The sequence below is a fragment of the Perna viridis genome, chromosome 3 (genome assembly GCF_037379345.1).
Source record: "Perna viridis isolate PV_CMFRI_1.1 ecotype Kerala chromosome 3, ASM3737934v1, whole genome shotgun sequence".
NCBI classification, from domain to species: Eukaryota; Metazoa; Mollusca; class Bivalvia; order Mytilida; family Mytilidae; genus Perna; species Perna viridis.
In genome coordinates, this window is record NC_142447.1 from 6,586,556 (window position 1) to 6,607,186 (window position 20,631).

At 31.2% G+C, this 20,631-nt stretch overlaps 1 protein-coding gene across 1 annotated transcript in view; it reads right to left on the reverse strand.

The window, feature by feature from the left end:
* Positions 1-2,058: 2,058 nt before the first annotated feature.
* The window catches only part of LOC148620823 (spermine oxidase-like), a 40,302-nt gene continuing 21,729 nt past the window's right edge, over positions 2,059-20,631 (reverse strand). The window contains exons 4-5 of the mRNA XM_088574653.1: positions 13,538-13,655; positions 2,059-8,413 (exon numbers count right to left, since the gene is read on the reverse strand). Coding sequence (XP_088430779.1) covers positions 8,300-8,413; positions 13,538-13,655 — 232 coding nt within the window. The 3' untranslated portion in view covers positions 2,059-8,299. The remainder of the gene's footprint in view (positions 8,414-13,537; positions 13,656-20,631) is intronic.

The following is a 20,631-nucleotide window of genomic DNA, read 5'->3' on the forward strand; positions in this document are numbered from 1 at the left end:
GAAAAATGGCAGGAAAATATTCCTGCACTCTTTCCCTATGTAAGCAGTTAAAAATATCTATGTCACAGATGCTTCAGGATAAACTTTAATAGATTTTTGGTTGTTTTCTAGATGTACTGAATATATTTTAGGCAAAAATGACTTAATTGGGGAAAATGATGTGCCACCCAATGCATGATTCTTACACAGAATGGTACTTAAATCATGGATAATTTTCCAGTTCACTGCCAAAGACATGTGGTTGTCATTCAATCAAGGTAGACTAATTCTATCCCTTACACTTGAAGTTTACTATTTTACTTGCTGTAACAAACATATTAAGGATGTGAAAATTTTGTGATATTGACTGTGATAGCATTTTTATTTATTAAACTGAATGTTTCTGTTGAATTTATTGTTACTGTATTGAACAGCTTTTTTTTGGTAAAAAAAACCCCAAAAACTCCAGATAAAACACAAGAAGAACTCACACTATAATATCAAACCACTCAGACCAACTTAAAAAAGTCACTCTTTGTCTCTTGAGAGTGTCTCATTACTGTAAATTGGGATATTTGGTGGTAGTTTTAATATGGTTTATTTGGAGCCTTTCTGAAAAGTGCCAAAATATCCCAATTTACAATCATTACCCACTGTTACTGCCATATAAACAAAATATCAACAAAAATGCATATTCATCATAATTTTTTTCTAGCTGTGAACTGTAAAATACACCCTCATTTTTTATGGGGCAATGAAAAAAGGGTAAGAAATGCGTCTTCCCTGTACCAATTTTCGTGTGTCTTTCCTGTACTAGTTTTCGTGTGTCTTTCTTGTACTAGTTTTCATGAAAAATCACCTGAGAATTGAAAATAGCCCTACAAATTTGTTCTTTTGTTGCTGCTCCAGTATCATAATGATTTTGAAGGGTTGTTAGGCATCATTATCCTTAATTTTTAGTTTGCACAGGATTGAATCATATTGCAGTGTCGAAGAGTATTCAGATTTCTTTAGCAACTTAGTTTGACTAGCCTTTCGAGCTCTCTGTGAAACTAGCAACTGTTCTAAATGTGAGGAATGTCAAAGCTTCTGTTAACTTATGTATATCTGGTTTGTTGTGTCCATCTTTTTTGGCATTTTCAAAAAGTTCACTATAACTAGGGGAAGTAATCAACTCTTCAGATTAGATAGATGCACCAAAATAGCTTCCATGGCAACTAACCAATGATCATTTATAATAACAGTGGTTATGGAACTGAAATTATTAACCATTATATTCCATAATACTTGGTAGAGATTCTCCATACTTTTTATATATACCAAAGATGTTTTCAAAATGCTGGACATTTTGATGGTCAATATATTTGTCCAGTGTTTTGGGCATGTTTTTCATTATACAATCAGCATTCAAATGGGAACAAGTTTGTGCTCTACTACTCACTGACCTCTTATAAGGCTGACTTTATAGCTGATCTGAAAAAGTAGGTCAAGAAAGAAGTAAAACTCATGACTAAGATCTACGAGTAACGCAATGACTTCTCATACCATATTGTTAACTTTCCTTATTATCTGTGGCAATATCCCTTCAGCACATGCCTATGGAGTTATCATATCACAACTCATGGACATGGCATTTTCTTATCTACTCAGGTGTTTTTTGAAAAAAGCAGAGGACACTTGCCCTCACTTTTAGTGAATTCTGGGTTACTCATTTACTTTTTTTTAACTTTTTAAGTGTTATTTTGTTTATTTCATGTTCTTTGTTGTGCGTGTCTGCTTTCCCTGCCTAGTCTTTATCCTTGGAATATTTTCTTCTGTGATTTGCATTATATTCTATGTCAATAAATTTTGCAGGATGACTATATCAAAAAAACACAGAACTAAAATAAAGTATACTTTTCATGGGTATACATTTGTACGTGTTGCAATTATGATGTTTTATTTGCAGTACGTAAAAGTAAACTATTACCTATTAATATGCATGCTTCAGTTGAGATCTGTGCTTATAGTAACCACACTGGTTCCAAGTGTTAATAGTAAATACATAGTGTGATAAAGAGGCTTATCAATAACATGAAGTTTATTTTATATACTTTATTATTTAATACTCAGAACAGTTTTAAGTGACAGATTTGTGCTGACAGAACCAGCACATGACATTCACCTACTAATACATTTATAAATGTAGTGTAATGACACACAGTAGATTTCCAGTCAATCTTACAATCCTTCCAGATTACGCATGGAATTTATATAAAATATCATAGAATTGTTTATAAATAGGATCACATCATCAAGAGAATAATTTTTTTTTATCAATTTCAGCAGATAAAAATTTTAATCAACTGCTCCCAATGGTAGATTTTAATAAAAACCACATAAAATGTATTGTGATATCAAAACTTACAATTCAATGAATAATTATGCTTGTACTTTTTTGTGGAACTGTTTGCAGATTACTATCTATGAATTCTACTACATTATCAATTTTTATGATTCTTTGATCTTGCACTACATGTTGTTAAATAAGATGTTTGGACTTTTTGAAACACACACTGAAAATCCACGCTAATTCCAGATAGATTGTAATCCCACTCAATAAGGAGGGAATCAAATGTCATACATGTGAGTACATGTAAGTATAGGTAAGTCCAGGAACCAGTTTCATAAAAAAATCTCAAATTAAGATCTTCCTCAAATCCTTGAGTGTTTCCTCGTATATTCAAATTCAAGCAATCTGATTCGTTGAAATTTCAGTTGAGGAAATATTTGAGGATTTTGTATGAAACTCAGGCCAGAGCTGCAGCGAGGGGGTAGAATTGTTACTCTTACAACCTCTCAAAATTTTCCCACAAAATTTTTGATGGAGTCCTTAAGGACAATGGTAATCACTTTAAATATGATTATTTCATGCATCAGTATCATTTCACATAAAAATTATAGTGACTGAAATAAATATGTGACTACTCAAAAATATTTCAACTGAAGCTCATAAAAACCCGTATATAAACCAGTGTTGTAATTATAAATTTTTCCTTCAATGCACTCTCTGGAAAATGAACATTGTAGAGACTATGAGTAAATATGAACTACCTATCATTAATGCATCACCCTCTGCCTGAAATTTAAATGGAACTTTACTTGAATTCCAATCTAAAGCCCTGGCTACAGCAACAGTAAAACTTCATGTAAGTATAATGGGTTAATCCTATGTATATGATCAAGTCCAACAATCGTCTAAAAAATTCATAAACACTGATCGTAAGTTTAATAGGTCATAAGTGTTCAGCTAACATGTGTGACCAAACTTCATCTACCATAAAATAAAATATATCTAATTTCATTCATAAATGGCAAAGGTTGACAAAATCATTAAAAAAAAACAACCATTAACCATAATATCATATATATATATATATATATAGGGTCACTATTTTAAACTGAAATTCATTTCCTAATAAATAAATAATTTGGCCTAAAATCTCTGTGAGCGGGCTGAGGTTTGAAAAAATAATTAACCATTAATAGATAATAATATCATATATTGGTTCACCCATTTAGGCTGATATTTCTATACTTATAAATGAATAATACCGGTATTAGAAATAACTCTTTTGGGCTTAGATTTGGTTCGAAAACAATTTGGAGGATGATGTTAATTTGTGTGTGTCATGAGAATTGAGCAGATCATACTACAACATTTACGCTTCTGCTTTCTAATTTTTAAGTTAAATTTGCATTCATGACTTATTTACAAAATAATCATACAATCATTGCAAGTGACTGACAACAAGTTCAATTGCACAATCAGAAATGTAAGTAACAAATAGCCACAAATATATGAACAATAATTGATACAAAATGACATTTTCTAGACAAGCATGTTTTCTTTGTCAAATCTTTATGCTCAGAGATACCAATCTAGTCTTATTCTAGAAATTGTCATAAGAGTTATCTTTCTTTGTACCAGATAAAATGATTTATCTTACTAAGGCCACACAAATTATATTATATAAATGTTGTTTCTAGTAGCTTCAACCACTATATCAATCTATTTAAACAAATTATAACTTCCGAATACTACAAAAAAATCTAAGTAACTATAGTATATATCAAACCAAAGAAAAATGACTAGTGTTAGGATAAAGATAACTAAATTTCTTTGTGTTCCAATTATATCCCCTTTAAAAGCATTTCAGCACTCATGTTTTGAGACACTTTTCCCCAAAAAGAATAAAAAAAAAAGAAAAAAAAAGAAAAAGAAAAATACAACTATAAAAGAATTTCGATCATCAAATCTCAAAAAGAAAATTCATAGCTCTGCTTTCAGGAATGGTTTTACAAGGTCAACGAACAAAGCAGAAATTGGCAAAATCAGTAGTAAATCATACAATAAAAAAAAAAAGAATCGTAACAGTAAAATCTGGATTTGAACTAGCACAATTCCGCTTCAAAGTGGAAAAATTCATCCTTGTGCTTTAAAATGCACTGTAAGGTAAGTGTCCAGGTGAATCCCCAAGATAAATGTATGGGAATTTTCATTTTAAGTCCAATTATGAAAAAAAAAAAAAAAAATAGCCACATTCTGTGGAACTGGTTATAAATCTGTGGTATTTATGCACTAAAAATGTAACCAGCATTCAGACCACAAGAAAAGACTTGTATAACCATGAAAAAAGTGAAATCTGCAAACAGAAAAATTTAATTGCTAATAACCTTAATTAAAACATAGTCAAATGGATAAATTTAACATGCACCCCTTTCTATTTCAAAAGCTGAATTTAAGTTATCTTTGGTAATACTTCGTTGTTTACTGTAAAAAGTCCTTGGATTTACAAAATCTCTTAATGGTAAAGTTAATATTTATAATTTACAATAAAAAAAAATATAGAACAGAAACATTTTCATTACCTAGTATTTTTTTCATGGAAAGGAAAAACTCAAAAAAAATTTTAATTGCAGGTTTTAAACGTGAACATTACTATTTCATTGGCTGCTTCATAAATAAAGTTCTTGATAACAGAAAATGTGACAATAGAGAAAAGCAAATCAAAATACACCTCGTTTTTTCTATGACACAGATACTGAAGATAGTTACATTATAATTTTTGACAAAAAAAAATAAATATGATATAGATATACATTGTATAATATAATACTACATTCACGCGTATACAGCATACAGTAGAACTTCTAGATTAAATACTCTCCCATACAAAACATATATAAGCGGATTATTATTACCGTGAGGGTACTTATCATCGTGGGTATCGATTTTAGTGATTTATCAAAATTTTGATACTTTGTTAAGTCTTGAATTCATGGATTTTAATACAGTTTTACCTGTGGGTAGAAATATTTATTTTGAGGTTAAACCAAACCAGGAAAAACCAAGAAAATTGGTACCCAACGAAAAATAGGTTTGTCACAATAGTCAGGAAGCTATCTTTCATCCATCTAACATTTATCTTTACTATTCTAAATCAACCAGCTATTTGCTATGGCTATTCCAGAAATTACACCTTGGTGGGTCAGAAAAAAGGAGGGTTGATAATTCAACAGTTTCATTTAACTTGATATGGATTTGAAACATGAAGTGTTTATACCTACACATTTTTTAAAATAATAACAACTTTAAAATAAGCTGCACTGAAAAATGTTATTTTCATTTTAATTCTTTAAAAGCTCAACGATTGTTCAAATCGCGATATAATTATTTATTTCTCATATATAGCCACAAATCTCAATTTTTACCTCTTGTACTTATCGGAATGACGATGCCAATATGGCAAATACGAAATTCAAACCACGTTTTCCGAAAGAAAAACCAAACAAATACACCTAACAATAATTTATTAATGCGTAATGTGTTAAAAGGTTGGATGGCAGAAGACAAAAAGAGAAGGGAAAACAAAATTTTTGTACTAATAGATAAAATAATTATTGAACTTCCATTTTGTATATTTCAATTTGTAAATATTCCAGTATATAACATTTGCATAAACTTTCCATGCAGTACATTTTTTTGAGTATTTTCCAAGTTGCTTTGAGATTTAAAACAAGAACCTACACCCCAAATAATCTTACTGCCAAAAAATTTAAATATATATATATATATTTTTTGAATAAGCAATAATTTACAGCTGTACAAATTATTACTTCAATACTTCTATTTTATGGAGGTAAAATTACTGAATTAGCACGTCACCGTCACTGTGATTTTGAGGTAGCATAAAATACGATATATTCTGTTGAAAAAAATTTGATCATACATGAACAACAATTTTTAATGGAAATTTTATGAATGGACTTTTTAAAACTATGTAAACTTTAAGGAAGTAGACCCAGGGTAAGGGACATAACTCTTACAAATCATCTTAACGTTTGTATTCAGCATTTTACATCAATTTTATGAAAGCATCAAAGAAACTTGGATTGATTTCATTCTGTTTCAAATTAATGCTTGATAGGCTTTGGTAAAATTGAATATGATACAAACATATCAATGATTTTAAGAAATATATGCCTTATCCTAGGTCTACCTCCTTAACTCACCTTTCGTGTCTTTTCACAGCGCATATATTTGACATAACACCCATGTTTATAATTTATAGACATCAAAATTGAAGAAAAAAAATAAAAAGTACTTTAAAGTGGACAGCCACTCATTAACTCGTGTTGTCGAGTAACAACTAGAAATTTTCCTTAAACTCGGCATCCTTTTTATAACAGAGTTTTTGAAATTAATTTCCACCTGACCAACATTTTGATAAAAATTAATCTTGATTATGCAAGACAGAAATTCTCTTACCAATGAAATGTAGTAAATAAAAAATTTACTTCAACAAGTTTATTTCATTGATTAAATTGTTTAAGAAAACAATGTTTAATTCTAGAAGTGCCAAAAAATCTTAATTTTAACCAAACAAACATTAACCACCATAACTGCAAAAACTGCCATCTTTTCAATAACTCTGTTAAATATCTTTAAAATTGCATTGACGACAAAAAGCCAGATATGTACATAAACTCTGAAAACTGTAATTTGAGGTATAATTTTTACCAGTAATATTTTTAATGAGGTTAATTAACAATAAACAGCAAAATTTATAGAATTCATTAAAAAAAACTCATTTTATCCCTGCATATCTTTGCCATAACTTCCTTAAAACCCTGAAGACCAAATAAAAAAAAAAGTCATGGATTGGAAAAAAATGCAATAACATTTGCTTTTCATTTATCCTATGTACAGTAGTCAGTCAGGTTTAAATATTTCAACAGTACTGCATTTTTGTATTTTGTTTTATAACAAAGAAAATTGTAATTTTACACATGTGAACAAACATTAAGCAATGCTTGCTTGGGAACTAAAAGATCCACAAACTTAAAACAAGAACTGCATGAAATGTTTTGCAAAATTTAGTAAAATTCAAAATATAAATAGTTACCATAATTTATAAATGTGTATTGGCTCTTAATAGCTTTAAAAGGACATTGATTAATTAAATCTGATTGTCTTTTTTTTTACTGAAGTTCTAAGGCAGCTTGTTTTTCTCAAATCTACTTATTCATCTGATGGTTTGGACTGGATTGTGAAAAGAAAAGGGAGAGAACTTATTCCCTATCACCTCCCTTTGCTCTCCAGAGTCTAGTCCAACATTTTGTCATATCAAATTATACAGGTTTGCGGTCATAGTGAAATATAAGTCAAAATAAAATTTCCTGAGACACTGGCAAGAATTGATGGTTTTTTAAAAATATTTCAGTTCAGTTATAGCCAAATGACAAAAGGTTTTTACAGCAACAGGGAGAAATAAAATTTTCAGTGCCAAAAAAGGCCTCTTTCCCAATTATATGAAAATTTAGTATGAGTTCTTTTAAACAGTAAGAATGCTACTTGTTTACTTAATAGGTTAAGTTCTAATGGTACAGACAACTGACAACTAGTAAAAAAAAACTAAATAATGTTAAGGTGGTCTTTGGAAATGAACTGCAATATTTTCGAGAGTTGAGTTCTTTTAGCACAACAAAATGAGCAAACTTTATGATGTAAAATTGGTCTTATGTAAAATCTAATGGAGAACCTTAACACTTCAACAGCCATTCATATACTAAAACAATAAAAGAAGCTCCTAACAGATTACAATACGTATATCCATTCCAACACATAAACTAATCTGAATAACCAAAAAACAAAATTTGTCAGTCAAAAACAAAACACAGATATAAAAAGATGAAACCATATGATCACTTGCACCATTCAACATGTGTCAACATTTGTGTCATAATGAGAGTGTGTGAGACTACATGTCAACTGTCGTTATTTCATCAGTTCTAACAATCTTTTTGCTTCTCTCAGTCCCGTCAGCAAAGCTCCATGTGTTGTTGAATAATGACTCGGATGAGTAGCTTCTCCAGCAAATAACACTTGAGGCTGAAAGAAGGAAGAACATATTAGTTTGGAATAAACAATCATATCACCCTTAGCATACAATACTTGAGATAGAAAGAAAAAGGAACATGTCAATTCAGAATAAATGGTCATATCACTCATCTAACATAAAATGTGAAGCCGAAATCAGAAAGAAAATGAACAATGTATCATAAGTTATCTAATGAAAAAAATGCTGCTAAGATTGAATAAACTGCTCATTTAGCTAATAGCACATGTTGAAAGTACCACTGAACAGATATCAGGTCTTAATAAATTCATCCTAATAAAAATTAAATAAGTGCTATCATTTCATATCATCCTCAGTAAATAACCCTTGAAGAGAGAAAAGACATTGGACCATGTGTAGTAATTTTTTTCTGTATTTACAGTGACCAAAATAGATAACCTCACGGGATAGTGATTGAAAGTCCATTACCTGATGAACTGCCTTAGGTAGTAAACTGACAATTGTCAATAAAATTAAACTTTCTATTATTCTATAGGTATTTGAAACTTTGATTGATAGAAAGTTTAAAGTCCAGTGAACTACCTTAAGCAGTTCATCAGATATTGCTGATTCTATCAAAGAAAGACAAATTCCCCTGGAGTCAACTGTTTTACTTGCTATAAAATGTACTACTTCATATAAATTGTATATACATATATTTTTATTTTTATTCTGTAATTTCCACCCACTCATGGCATTTATTAAAATAAGGTAACTAATATAGGCAAGACCAAGAAATCTACTGGAAGGTTAGATTATCAGTTCTCTAACCAGTCTTTCTAAAAGATATCACAGATTTCTCTTCCTCTTTGCAGCACTTACTAACAGTATTTTGTGGAGCATTATTCAATACTGAGTTTAAAAATGGGTCGAAGACAGAAATGGCCAGGTTGCTGTAAACAGGAAGTCGAAGTGCAACAATCCTGAAATCCCATTCCTCGGTATTGGACCCCATACTGAAATAGCATACCAAATATCTAGTGGCTGTGATTTATAGTTGCTGACAAAAATGTTAGGAAAATATTTCCCCTGTCCACACTCCACACACCATTCTATTTAAGGGAATTTACACAGGTGCAACCCCACCAAAAATGAAATGAAACCCCCTGGAAAAAACCCTAATACATGTAAAAGAAATTTTCACTCTTCATATTAAGTTAAATAAAAAAAAATGTTCAGTAAATTGATACCCAAACTACCTACTGAAGACTAAAGTGCAGTGACATCAAATAGATCTATCATGGGTATAATTACTCAAGTAAAATGATACTGATAATAAGAAAAACAACACCTAGTGTCCAATTATACCTATATACAAGGGATCAAAATTCAAAGTCAATGGAAGAAAGTCAGACAGCTCCCAGACATGCTCATGTCACAAAAAGTCTATATCATTGTTATTTCACCATGTTGTGCATGGTGTTATCAGCTATCAAGGGTATTATAACACTTAACTAGATACTTGTAAGCACTAAAAGTTTTTTTGCATAATTGAAAGATGAACAAGATATGAACTACTGTGCCTGTAGTACAACTTGTAAACAATGTCACACTGAACAGAAGTCGAATACTTCATATGTAAGTCATGTTCATGAAATAAATGTAAATCAAAATACAATTTTATCCTATGATTAACAAATAAACAATTGTGTTAAAGCCATGATGGTATTACAATTTTCCTTGTTTAGCATTGACATTAAAAGTACCATAACACTGGAACAAAAAAATCAGAGATCAAAGAAAAATGAAAAAGAAAGCTATCTCACAAAAATAAATATTGTTTTAATATTCAGGGATGATTTTACAAGGTCTACAAACAAAGCAGATATTGACAGAATCCAAAGTAAATATACAGTAAAAAAAGAATCGTAGCGGTAATATCAGGATTTGAAATTGTGGAATTCCGTTAAAAAAGCAGAAAAAAAATCACCCCTGAATATTAATCAAAATCTAGTGAAGTGTGTTTGACATATTACATCTGAACAGACAGACAGACAACCGTTTTCTTTAACACCCCTCAAACATGGAAACACAACCTGCAATACTGTTATTTATATTTCAACTAGAATGAGTTAACAAATGGTACAGTGAATGTGTTTGTATACCCTCTTTTAAGTAAGGTACTCAACAATCCTAAATGTTCCTATCATCAATTACAACTCAATTCTTTACTTTATATGGTGGATAAATATTTATCCATTGGGTAACCTTCGTCAAGCAGATAAAGTGTTGCTAATTTTAAGAGATATTATATATGTCACTTTGGTAAATGGGACAAAGAAAATTTTGTGATCAGGAGCTACACAAGACACTTCATCCATTTTTAATGTTTTAAATTGGTATGAATTTCCTGACTCCCACATCAACATGCCACTAAAAAGCTACCACCATGAAACCTGCTGCAATATATTAACTCTGATCATGAAACTTACTTTCCATTATCTTTACATGTAACAACTTGTCGAGACAAGTTTCAAGTGGATGCATATTTAGCAAATAATCGTGCAATGCTCGTTGTTGTCAAGAAGTATTGGTATATATTTACAAGACTGTCACAGATTTAATCACTTCGCATTGCCAGCTTGACAAGTGCATTTGTACTCAAGGCTTTTCTATGTATTCCAAACATTTGTTTCTTTTGTATTTTATGAAGCTTAAATTCTTTTTCCAACCAACAAAAAAGAATGTTTACTGAAGGATTTCTTCCAATTATCAACACATGGTCTTACACTTAAACCAAGTTCAAAACCACTTGGCTGAAGTGGGAGGTCAAGAATGCTTTATTTTAAATTGTGAAGGAATGATTAAAAACATATCAATAATACTGACTAACATTGTTTTGATGTCCCCTACAGTCCAATCTAATCAATCAAGGGCAATAACTCTCCAAACATTGGGGAAAAAAAGGTCAACAACAAATGATGGATGAGACAACAGAGGAAAATTTCTTGTTTGTGACACGAGACAACAGGGTGTGGATGGGACATTAATATATGGATGGACAACAAATGATGGGAGGACAACTACTTAGTAACCATGGATGTACAATAAGTGATGCATGGGACAACACACATTGAATGGGACAATAAAATCATGGATTGGACAACAAACTTATGGACAAAAAATGAACAATAGCTTGGACAACAAACTATTGAATGAAAATAAATAAGTAACAAGTAAAAGATTGGACAATAAACAATGAGTGGGACAACAAACATATTTTTATTGTGACTATCAACTTTATCAAACTCATTGCGTTTAAATAGGTTTTCATTAATTATGTTGACTGCATTACACAAATTACTAGTCAGTATTAAAAATTAGACTTACAAATCCAGATGATTCTGTTGTTCATTTTATTGGTTCATTTTTAAAGATTTTTGTGACAACCATAGAATATTATTCGCCAGAGTTTTGACACTTTTTTTCACTAGGTAGCCCAAAGGACTTCTTGATAGAAAAATTAGGTAGTCCTTAAAATTATTTTGTGGTCCTGTCTGTAGGACTAATAAAATTTTAAAAATTAATGTAGGCAGCTGAAAGGACTTCACAGTTGTCCACTCTAACATTTGGTATGCACAGGAATATTAGACCACTGTTAGTGTCCTATCCTCCTTCTGGATTTCTGACAAACTTAAAGGAAAAACGCATTGGTTTACTTTTACTTTACAAATAACCTTCGTAGATCTGTGTGTTTTTATTTCGATAAATGAAAGTGTACTCAAATAAATAAAATAATCTTTCAAAACATGTGTATATCAAGTTAATTTTTTTTTCTTCATCAAAACAAAATGTTTTAGACTTTCATCTCGTTCTTTCAAAACAAACTTCCCCAAACAAAGATAACCTAGGCTTCAGGGCAAGGAGAAAGAAGTAAATGTCATAGAGTGTCAAAATTGTTTACTAAAACAACGAAAAATAAACAAAATCTGTTCTTTCAACATATGACGAGTTTTAACAAATTAGGAATCAACAGTCCAACATAAACAAACATTGGATGATATAATACGTCCTGAACTAAAAGTTGATCAGGTGGGGTATAACCTCATAATAACAATCACTCATTGATGGCCATTTAACAATTGATTAAATCTTCCTGTAGTGAAAATGAGGGTCATGACCTTTATAGATAAAACTTTTAGGTGAAAAAATCAAATATTTATGTCAATCTAATAAGTATATATATGAAAATATTAAAAAGAATATAAGTATACATGATAATCCACAGTCACAGAAAAAAAAAAATCAGAAAAATTGGTCAGACAATCTAAATCCTGAACTTCTCTATCATTAAAAAAAGTTTTACCCTTAAAAAATTCTTAAGAGTGAATTAAATTTTGTGAAAAATATTCTTATTTGCCATAAATATGGTAATAAAATACAAATAAAACTAAAAAAACTTCACAGTAACTTGAACTATGTGTGTAAAGCACCCAAGTAAATTCTTAACAATGTGAAATTAAATTTGATAAGTTCAGTCAGCCCAAAAAAAAAAGTACTGGTAACCAAATCACTGACTTAGACAGCCATAAGAACAGATCATATAAGATTATCAAATGATTACTACCACATTAAACAAAGGTCAAAGGTTAAATAAATTTAAAATACAAAATGTTAATAGTTCAATGAGTATAAGCCTAACAATATGTAACTATATAATCTATGTCTACTATGCAAATAATGACAAAACTTCTGACATGGCCTAAAGGTTCAGACATTTTTCTATTTATTGACATACCAGGGGAATAGATGTGTTGTAGATTAAGTCAAAAATATTTCATTTTTACATAGGCAATGTTTTATGATTGCACATGTATTTTTCTTTTCTTTGATTATAAAAAAGAGGTGACTAACAAAAAAATATATATTGATCTTTTGAAACTTCTGGCTTGTTTCAAAAAACTTTCCAGCGACAATTTAGCCTTAGTATGATTTTTTTTGGCTTTACTCAATGAAAGGAATGATGTTTTAACATGCTTTGCTTCTTGTGTTATTAAAGTAAATTTTCCCATTGCTTTCCCCCTCTTTTCTAGTGTTTAAAACATGTCAGTCAATTTTGAGGATGCATATCCACCCCCTTCTTATAATTCAACCTTGTCTATGATATAGATATGTACCTTGTTTGTCTCCGATCCTACTAAAGGTTCAGCCATTGAATCTATGTCTGAGGCTTGAGCGCCAACTTTAAGGAAACTGTAAGATCCTCTCGTAAATGGATTGTTTCCCCATCTGGTCCTGAAGATAGAAAACAACGTACGATTTCACTCAAGGGCAACAACTCCTCCAGATCATCAACAAAATACATATAGGATAATTGGGTTACTTGCTGCTTAGCTTAGGAATCTAGATTCCTTTTTTCTCAAGAACAAAATGATTTAAGCTTGAAAAAAGAAAGAGTCTGGTCTATTTTCTTGCTCCTAAGTCCAGCTCAACCACACCACAATTGTGAAAGACAGATCCTGCCACCATAAACGTTAAAAAATACTTAATATTCTTATTTTCCATGGTAACACCAATCAAAGTCCTTGAAATTTATGATGTCACAAACAGTTCAGAATTTTCTCAGACTTGAGTAATTTTTCAAGTGTTGTGGTGCTGGGGCAAGAAGTGGTTCATTGTAACATTAGTGAATATGTTAAAATCAAAATTTAACTATTGAGAGTGGATTTGCTACCCTGCTGCTGGAGCAACTATACCGGACCACTCAGACAAATATTTCAAATTAAGAATTCTCTACATGAAAATTATTTCCTATAAAAAGGTGAAGGGTAACACAATATTCTAGATAAATAAGGACATCCATGTATTTATAAATACAAAACAAAACATTAATTTTTTTGTATATGCATATATTGACCCAGTGGCCCATTTTGAAGACTCCAAGAAGAAATACAATCATTGTTTACTAATAAAGGATATCAAATACTTGAAACAAAACAAAGAAAGGTAGAAAATGTATGAAAAAAGGGTCTACATGCCCCATAGCCATACATACAAATAAATGATTTTTGTAACATAATATCTTCAAAGTGCTTTCTATAATATAGATACCCATAATGTTCCTAAACTATCATAATATGAGTAACTAACTGAGAGAGAATAAAATACCCAAATAAAAGGATCATAGTCTTTCAAGTTTGTAATTTCAAACAAGGGAAGAATAATGAACTGGAAAAGACTTAATGGAAAATCCATTTGAGTTCATAATGATACATATAGATATACTTGTACATAAACACTATCCCTTAGGGACCAATCCTAAAAATGCAACAACAAATGGATAGCTTGATTCATAAATACTTATAAGTCAATATTACAGTGTATCCTTTCTTAAAGGTTTTCTTGTTATCAAAGTCAGAGTCAAACATTAATTCAAACTTTATAATGCAAACTTTCTTTATCAAAGAACATTGCCTAAACAAAATTGTCAATCTCTTGTAAGAAATCTAAACCTGTGTTTACAAAACAACTGTCTTGATAACTTAACAGTATAGATTTGAAGGAGGCAGACTAGAAGTGTGCCACCCTGCATTTTAACAGTCGTACAGAAAATGTCTGTCTAAAGAGAACAAATGTTTCAGTATTTGGACAGAAAGATGTTCAGTTCAATACAGGTTTTACTATAATCTAAGTGAATCTTGATACAAGTACATGTTAAGTGCACTATCATTAGACAAATAGACAATACCAAGAAGTTTAATCAATAACATACACGTCACACAATACCACATTGTTACAGGAAAAAAAAACTCATGAATAAATTTCCTCTTTTGTTTTTACATTTACGTCACTTAAAAACAAATGATTATGGTACATGTCAAGGACCAATCAAATCATTATAGCAAGTAAATTGGATAACTTCACTGAATAGAGTTGGACTTCCTTCGATTGAATTACCATTACCTGATGAAAATGTATTTTAAGGTGTCAGACAGAAAGTTTAAGTCTCTGTCACTTGTCCAGTTATCAACCTGTGATATTTCATCAGGTAATGGCCATTCGATCAAGGGAAGACCAACTCTATTACTTGAAGTTTACTATGTTACTCGCTGTAAAAAAAAATTATGCAAGAATACTGTCTGAGAGGATTTAAGATTTCAACTGCATGGGAACCTTGGGATTAATTTATTTGGTTGGAGTAACCAAAAATCTATACACAATTCTTAAATTAAAGAGTTACTATGCTGTAAGCCAACAAATTAAAGAAATATTGGTTGTATACCGTATATATACTCACGTATAAGTCCATCCAAGTGTAAGTCGGAACCCCCTTCTCGGACCAAAAATTCTGGAATCTAGCCTTGACCCGCTTATTTTCAATTTTTTTTCCAAGACATGAAGTCCGACAAAATATCTAAACTTACTGGATGGAATGCAATTTTACTGGTATGCAAGTTACAAAATTACCATAAAAACACTCCCAAAACAATTCTTGAGAGAAGTCCAGATCTGAAAGAGCCAATTCCAGACTGCAGTTTCTTTTTTTCTATAGAAAAAGATCAATGGTCAAATAAGTTATGTATAGACTGGATCAAGGAACATTTCATTCCTGTCACTGTTACGGTTTCCATTCATGAATCCTTAAGTTCAGTTCTCAATGAAATGTCATCAGTAGTCCTGAAGGAAATTACATAACATTTGATGATGAATGGTACTACATGTAAGTATGGAGCTCTTATTTCCAGCCATAATTATCAACATCTATCCTTTTCACAAGAATTTTATTTACTTGAACCCAGTTCCTGCTTATTTGACTTTTAAAGTCTTTAGGAGAGGATGTGTAATCTGGTCCTTTACAAGACAACTGTTTATAATTTTCAGGCTTAAATTTTAATCATTGGATAACAATAAGATGGCAACTACTTTGGTTCAAAATCAGGGCTCCAAATTTACTTTCAAAAGTAGAAGGTCATTGACTTTTCCCAGTTTAAAAGCAATTGTCCATTACAGGACAATCATAAGTCTTTAATTAAGTATCAATGAACAGGGCTGGGGGCCCTGGGCCTATGTAAATAAAATTTCAAAGGTCCTATGTCACAAATTGAAGGTCCAGATCTTGGGACTACTAATTTGAATCACTGCAACATCTATTATAAAAACAAAAGAAAAATTCAATCTTCATATTTCGAGCTAAAACCACAAAGATAAAAGTTCATGTATGGGTCATCATGGTACATGCTACATTTTAGTGATTGTTTGACTGATTACAGTTTAACAACTTACCGTAGATATGTCATGCATTTCAGAAGAAAACATTGGATCATTTGAACTGACACTGCTTTATAACAGTCTGACATACTAAGCTGGATTTTTAATAGGCTAGCACAAAGAAGCAACAACCCATAGAGACAGTATTCACACTGACTCAGAGCCAACAAGTTGTTACTCTGTACCTTAAATACAGTGCTTAGCAGCCATTACCAATTTTAAATTCTTTAGTATGACCAGGATGAGGATCTAACTCATAATTTTCCCCACTTAAGGCGGGTATGCTACCCAGTACCAGAGCCCACTGAGGCATTATACACATTCTTCGGCTTCCTTTCATTATATTTTCAACCTTTGAAGATAGCTGCACATGACCTTGTCTCACATGCTATTATCAGCCAATGGGATATCGCAAAACAGTAGATCACAGATGATATTTACAAAGGTATTGGTGACATCATATGCAATTACTTATTTTGCAATCTAAGGTCACAATTACAGTTGTGAGGAATGATGAAGATACTCTCCTTAACTACAGGTAGATTGCCTGTAAAATGTAGTATTTTTCAGAAGAATAGGCACTTACCCATGCCTATGTAAAAAAACCAGCAGATCTTCAATAGGGACCTCTTGTATGCACTTATTATTCTTTTTTATGTCAATTACATACAGAAAAAAAATCTAAAGCCAAAGAAAAGGACAAAAAAGTTAAAGATTAAAGCCCTGAGATGCCCATTAGTTTTAACTCTTTATGACCATATCTAAAAGAAAATTGTAGATGTTGTTTTCTGTGAGGAAGTAAGTGGAAAAATGCTTGCAAGCTTAAATAACCCTAGATCAATGCATCCATTTAATACTATCCTCCCAAGACTACGTGATCAAAGAGAAAGAAAAAATGTAATGTCAGATTCAAATTATGTAATAAAAAGACTGGGGTTTTCCCTTCCATGATTCACAGCCTGCTTTTTATAAATAGCTGTATACAATTTCCTAACACTCAATAACCTTTAAGTGAGACATTCTCATGCTCATTTGACTTTTAGTAAATCAACTCTAATTAGAAATGTAAATGACCAAAGAGCACTTAGAGAAAACCACAACAAGGGGCATTAATTTAAATTTATTTCCTGGTGAATTTATGTCTTGTTCTTTTGTTTTAACCTGTTGTATACTGTAAACTATCTCTTGTCACTCAATTTCTTAGAAACGTATGCATGTACATGTATATTGCTTCCTATTATAAATTATTAAGGGTAACATTATACTTATGTTATTATCTTAATAGGCTTGTTTCATCTAGCAATACAATTGACTATGACTGAAGGGTTTAAAACAATCAAGCTTAAAGTTCAATGATGAAGGGCACATTCTAACTCATACAAATGATTGACTCCAAGCTCATCTGCAGATCTGTGGAGATTCTGGGGTTTGTTATTTTTGTGCATTACACGGTCAAAAAATGACCAATACTAGCCAGGGACCACTCCCCCTATTTTCAACATCCTTGAATCCTTGTCTGAACCTTTTGTACCAACTACTAAGAAGAAGTGGATAGTATCAGAAATTAGAAAAGATTTACAATGAGGACAATAGTCTTATGGCAGTACCTTATTTTTTTAGAAACTTCTTAAGTTTCTTAAAATCATCCAATCAATTCTTGCATAATTTATGACTTTACTTTGAAGTGCTTTTACAGTCATGTGACCAAGTACATCATTCTTAGTTCTGAAGAATCTTCACCTAACAATTTAAAGCTTAAAAGAAAATGAAATTGACTATTTAAAATATCTTTACTTTTACAATAGAAACTTTGATAGAATTAAATTTTAATTTTCAATTTTTCCTTCCTCACATACTAATGTACCACTAGACAAAGCAAGTTTCCAAGAAATTCTAAATGAATGGACTCAGTAAATAAGGAAGTTTGTACTCATATTCATGTCAATTTCACATAAGGTTACAATCCAGAATGTCACATCTTTTACACTTTAACATCTTTTAATGTCACATGTTTACCTTCTCTATGCCATATTTTTGTGAAATTAAAGGTATTTTACTAAGGGGAAAGAACTTAAATGACATTTGATATACATTTCTAAAGTATGCAAACAATTCATTTCTCCTTTTATAATGAAAAAGTATCTCTTAAAAATAATCAAGTACAGAACAAGAAAAATCTGAAACAGCTAATTAAAGAAATTAAAGAACGTATCATTTTTTTGTAAGAGAATTTCTTTCAGATATACTCAATAGCATTTTTTTTCAAAACCAAATGAGCACTTTCATAGTAAAGATTACAGAACTTGCGTACTGAACTTTCTCAGTCTCAGATTTTACTCAAATTGAGAGTTTCTTTAAGCATTATCCACAACAGGCAACATACACAAGATAGGTCAATATTTGACACATTCGTAGCTTTAATCAAGACCTTTATTTTACCATAAAAAGGCGAGCATAAAAAGACACGGAACTCAGATGAGCAACAAGATTAATTAGAAAACTTCAATCACATGATACAAGTAAATAATTAGCCAAGGTATTGAAAAATGGATGATATATTGTTGTACATGTAGTTCAATCAATACAATTAAGCTTTCTCACCAATGGATATAAATAAGCCTTCATATTTGTTTGGCCTAGTAAACAGACAAGGACATTAATGAAGGTCAAAGAAGTTTATGTATGTCTCAAGCCATTATCAAGACTTTCTAAAAATATTTTGAGCACTACTGAATGGAATGTTGTTTTTATTGTGCCAAATTTGATAAAATAAAAGATATTTCTTAGGGTTTTAATGATGGAATGACTAGACACACTTGTGACCATGTCATAGGAGTATTAAAACCTTTAAAATTAAAAGTAATGATAAAATGAGAATGGCGTATTTTTAATCTAATGAATATGTTGACTTTACTGACCCGCGGATGATTATATTTCCTTCCTGATGAAGCATTTTCGAGGATGTTCATTATGACAACCGTGAAAGACTGTCTCCAATTATAAGTGGATTATAATTTTTTAAATCAATTTCAGAACAAATCATTTCTATAATGTAATACAAGTTAAAAGGATGTGTGAAATGTTTTTGATTATACATGTATTACTAACCATTGTGGTTAAAGTATTAGGTTTAAAACATAAAGGGTTTGCATTAAATTCTAGCTACATGTACATTTGTAAGTGATCTAACATCCGAAAAAATGCACCCCCCCCCCCCCAGAAAATAAGTCAATGTAAAATTAAAATTTCAAGAACCAATAAAAATTTGCAAACACTACTCTGCCACAATTTTTAGTAGTATTTTAGCCTTGTGCACATAATAAAACCTCAATGCTTATTGTTGTGGGCTTATAGTGAACCAAGGACTACGTTCACTTATTTCCCAATGGTCTAATTTCTTTTGCCAAGATTTGGATTGTTGCCTATCAGATTTCTTATTTTTTGTTTACAAAGATCCCTTCTGACAATGCAGTAAGAACCAATGAGATCACATTTTGAAGTATGGTAATATCACTAACAGAATTCCACAGTTGGAGTACAGCCAAAATTCGAACTTGATTTGTGTGACTTTCATTTCGAACTTGTTGCCCTATCACCACAATGAGATAGTGCAAAATAAACTTTAAAGTGTGTACAAATAAACCAGGTGACACTCGAACCCTACATGTACAATTTGGGAGCAACTTTGATGGCAGGTCATTTAACATTACAAGTACTGAATTCTACCTGGCACTGGCATTGTCCATCAATAGGAACATATCTCCTACTCAGTCAAAACATGGCACTTGGCTAACACAAACATTCAATAGTATCAGGTAATTATTAGCTATTAGCTGCTGCCAGTATGCAAGGTGCATACAAGATGCACTGTCCTCAGGTAACTGATGCATTAATCAGAACATGTGTAAATTCAATTGCTCCTTATTTGGTAAAGAGCAATGGGATTTTTGAAAGGGTGACATTGCTTACCAAGTCGGTGAATATATCATGAATTTTACCACCT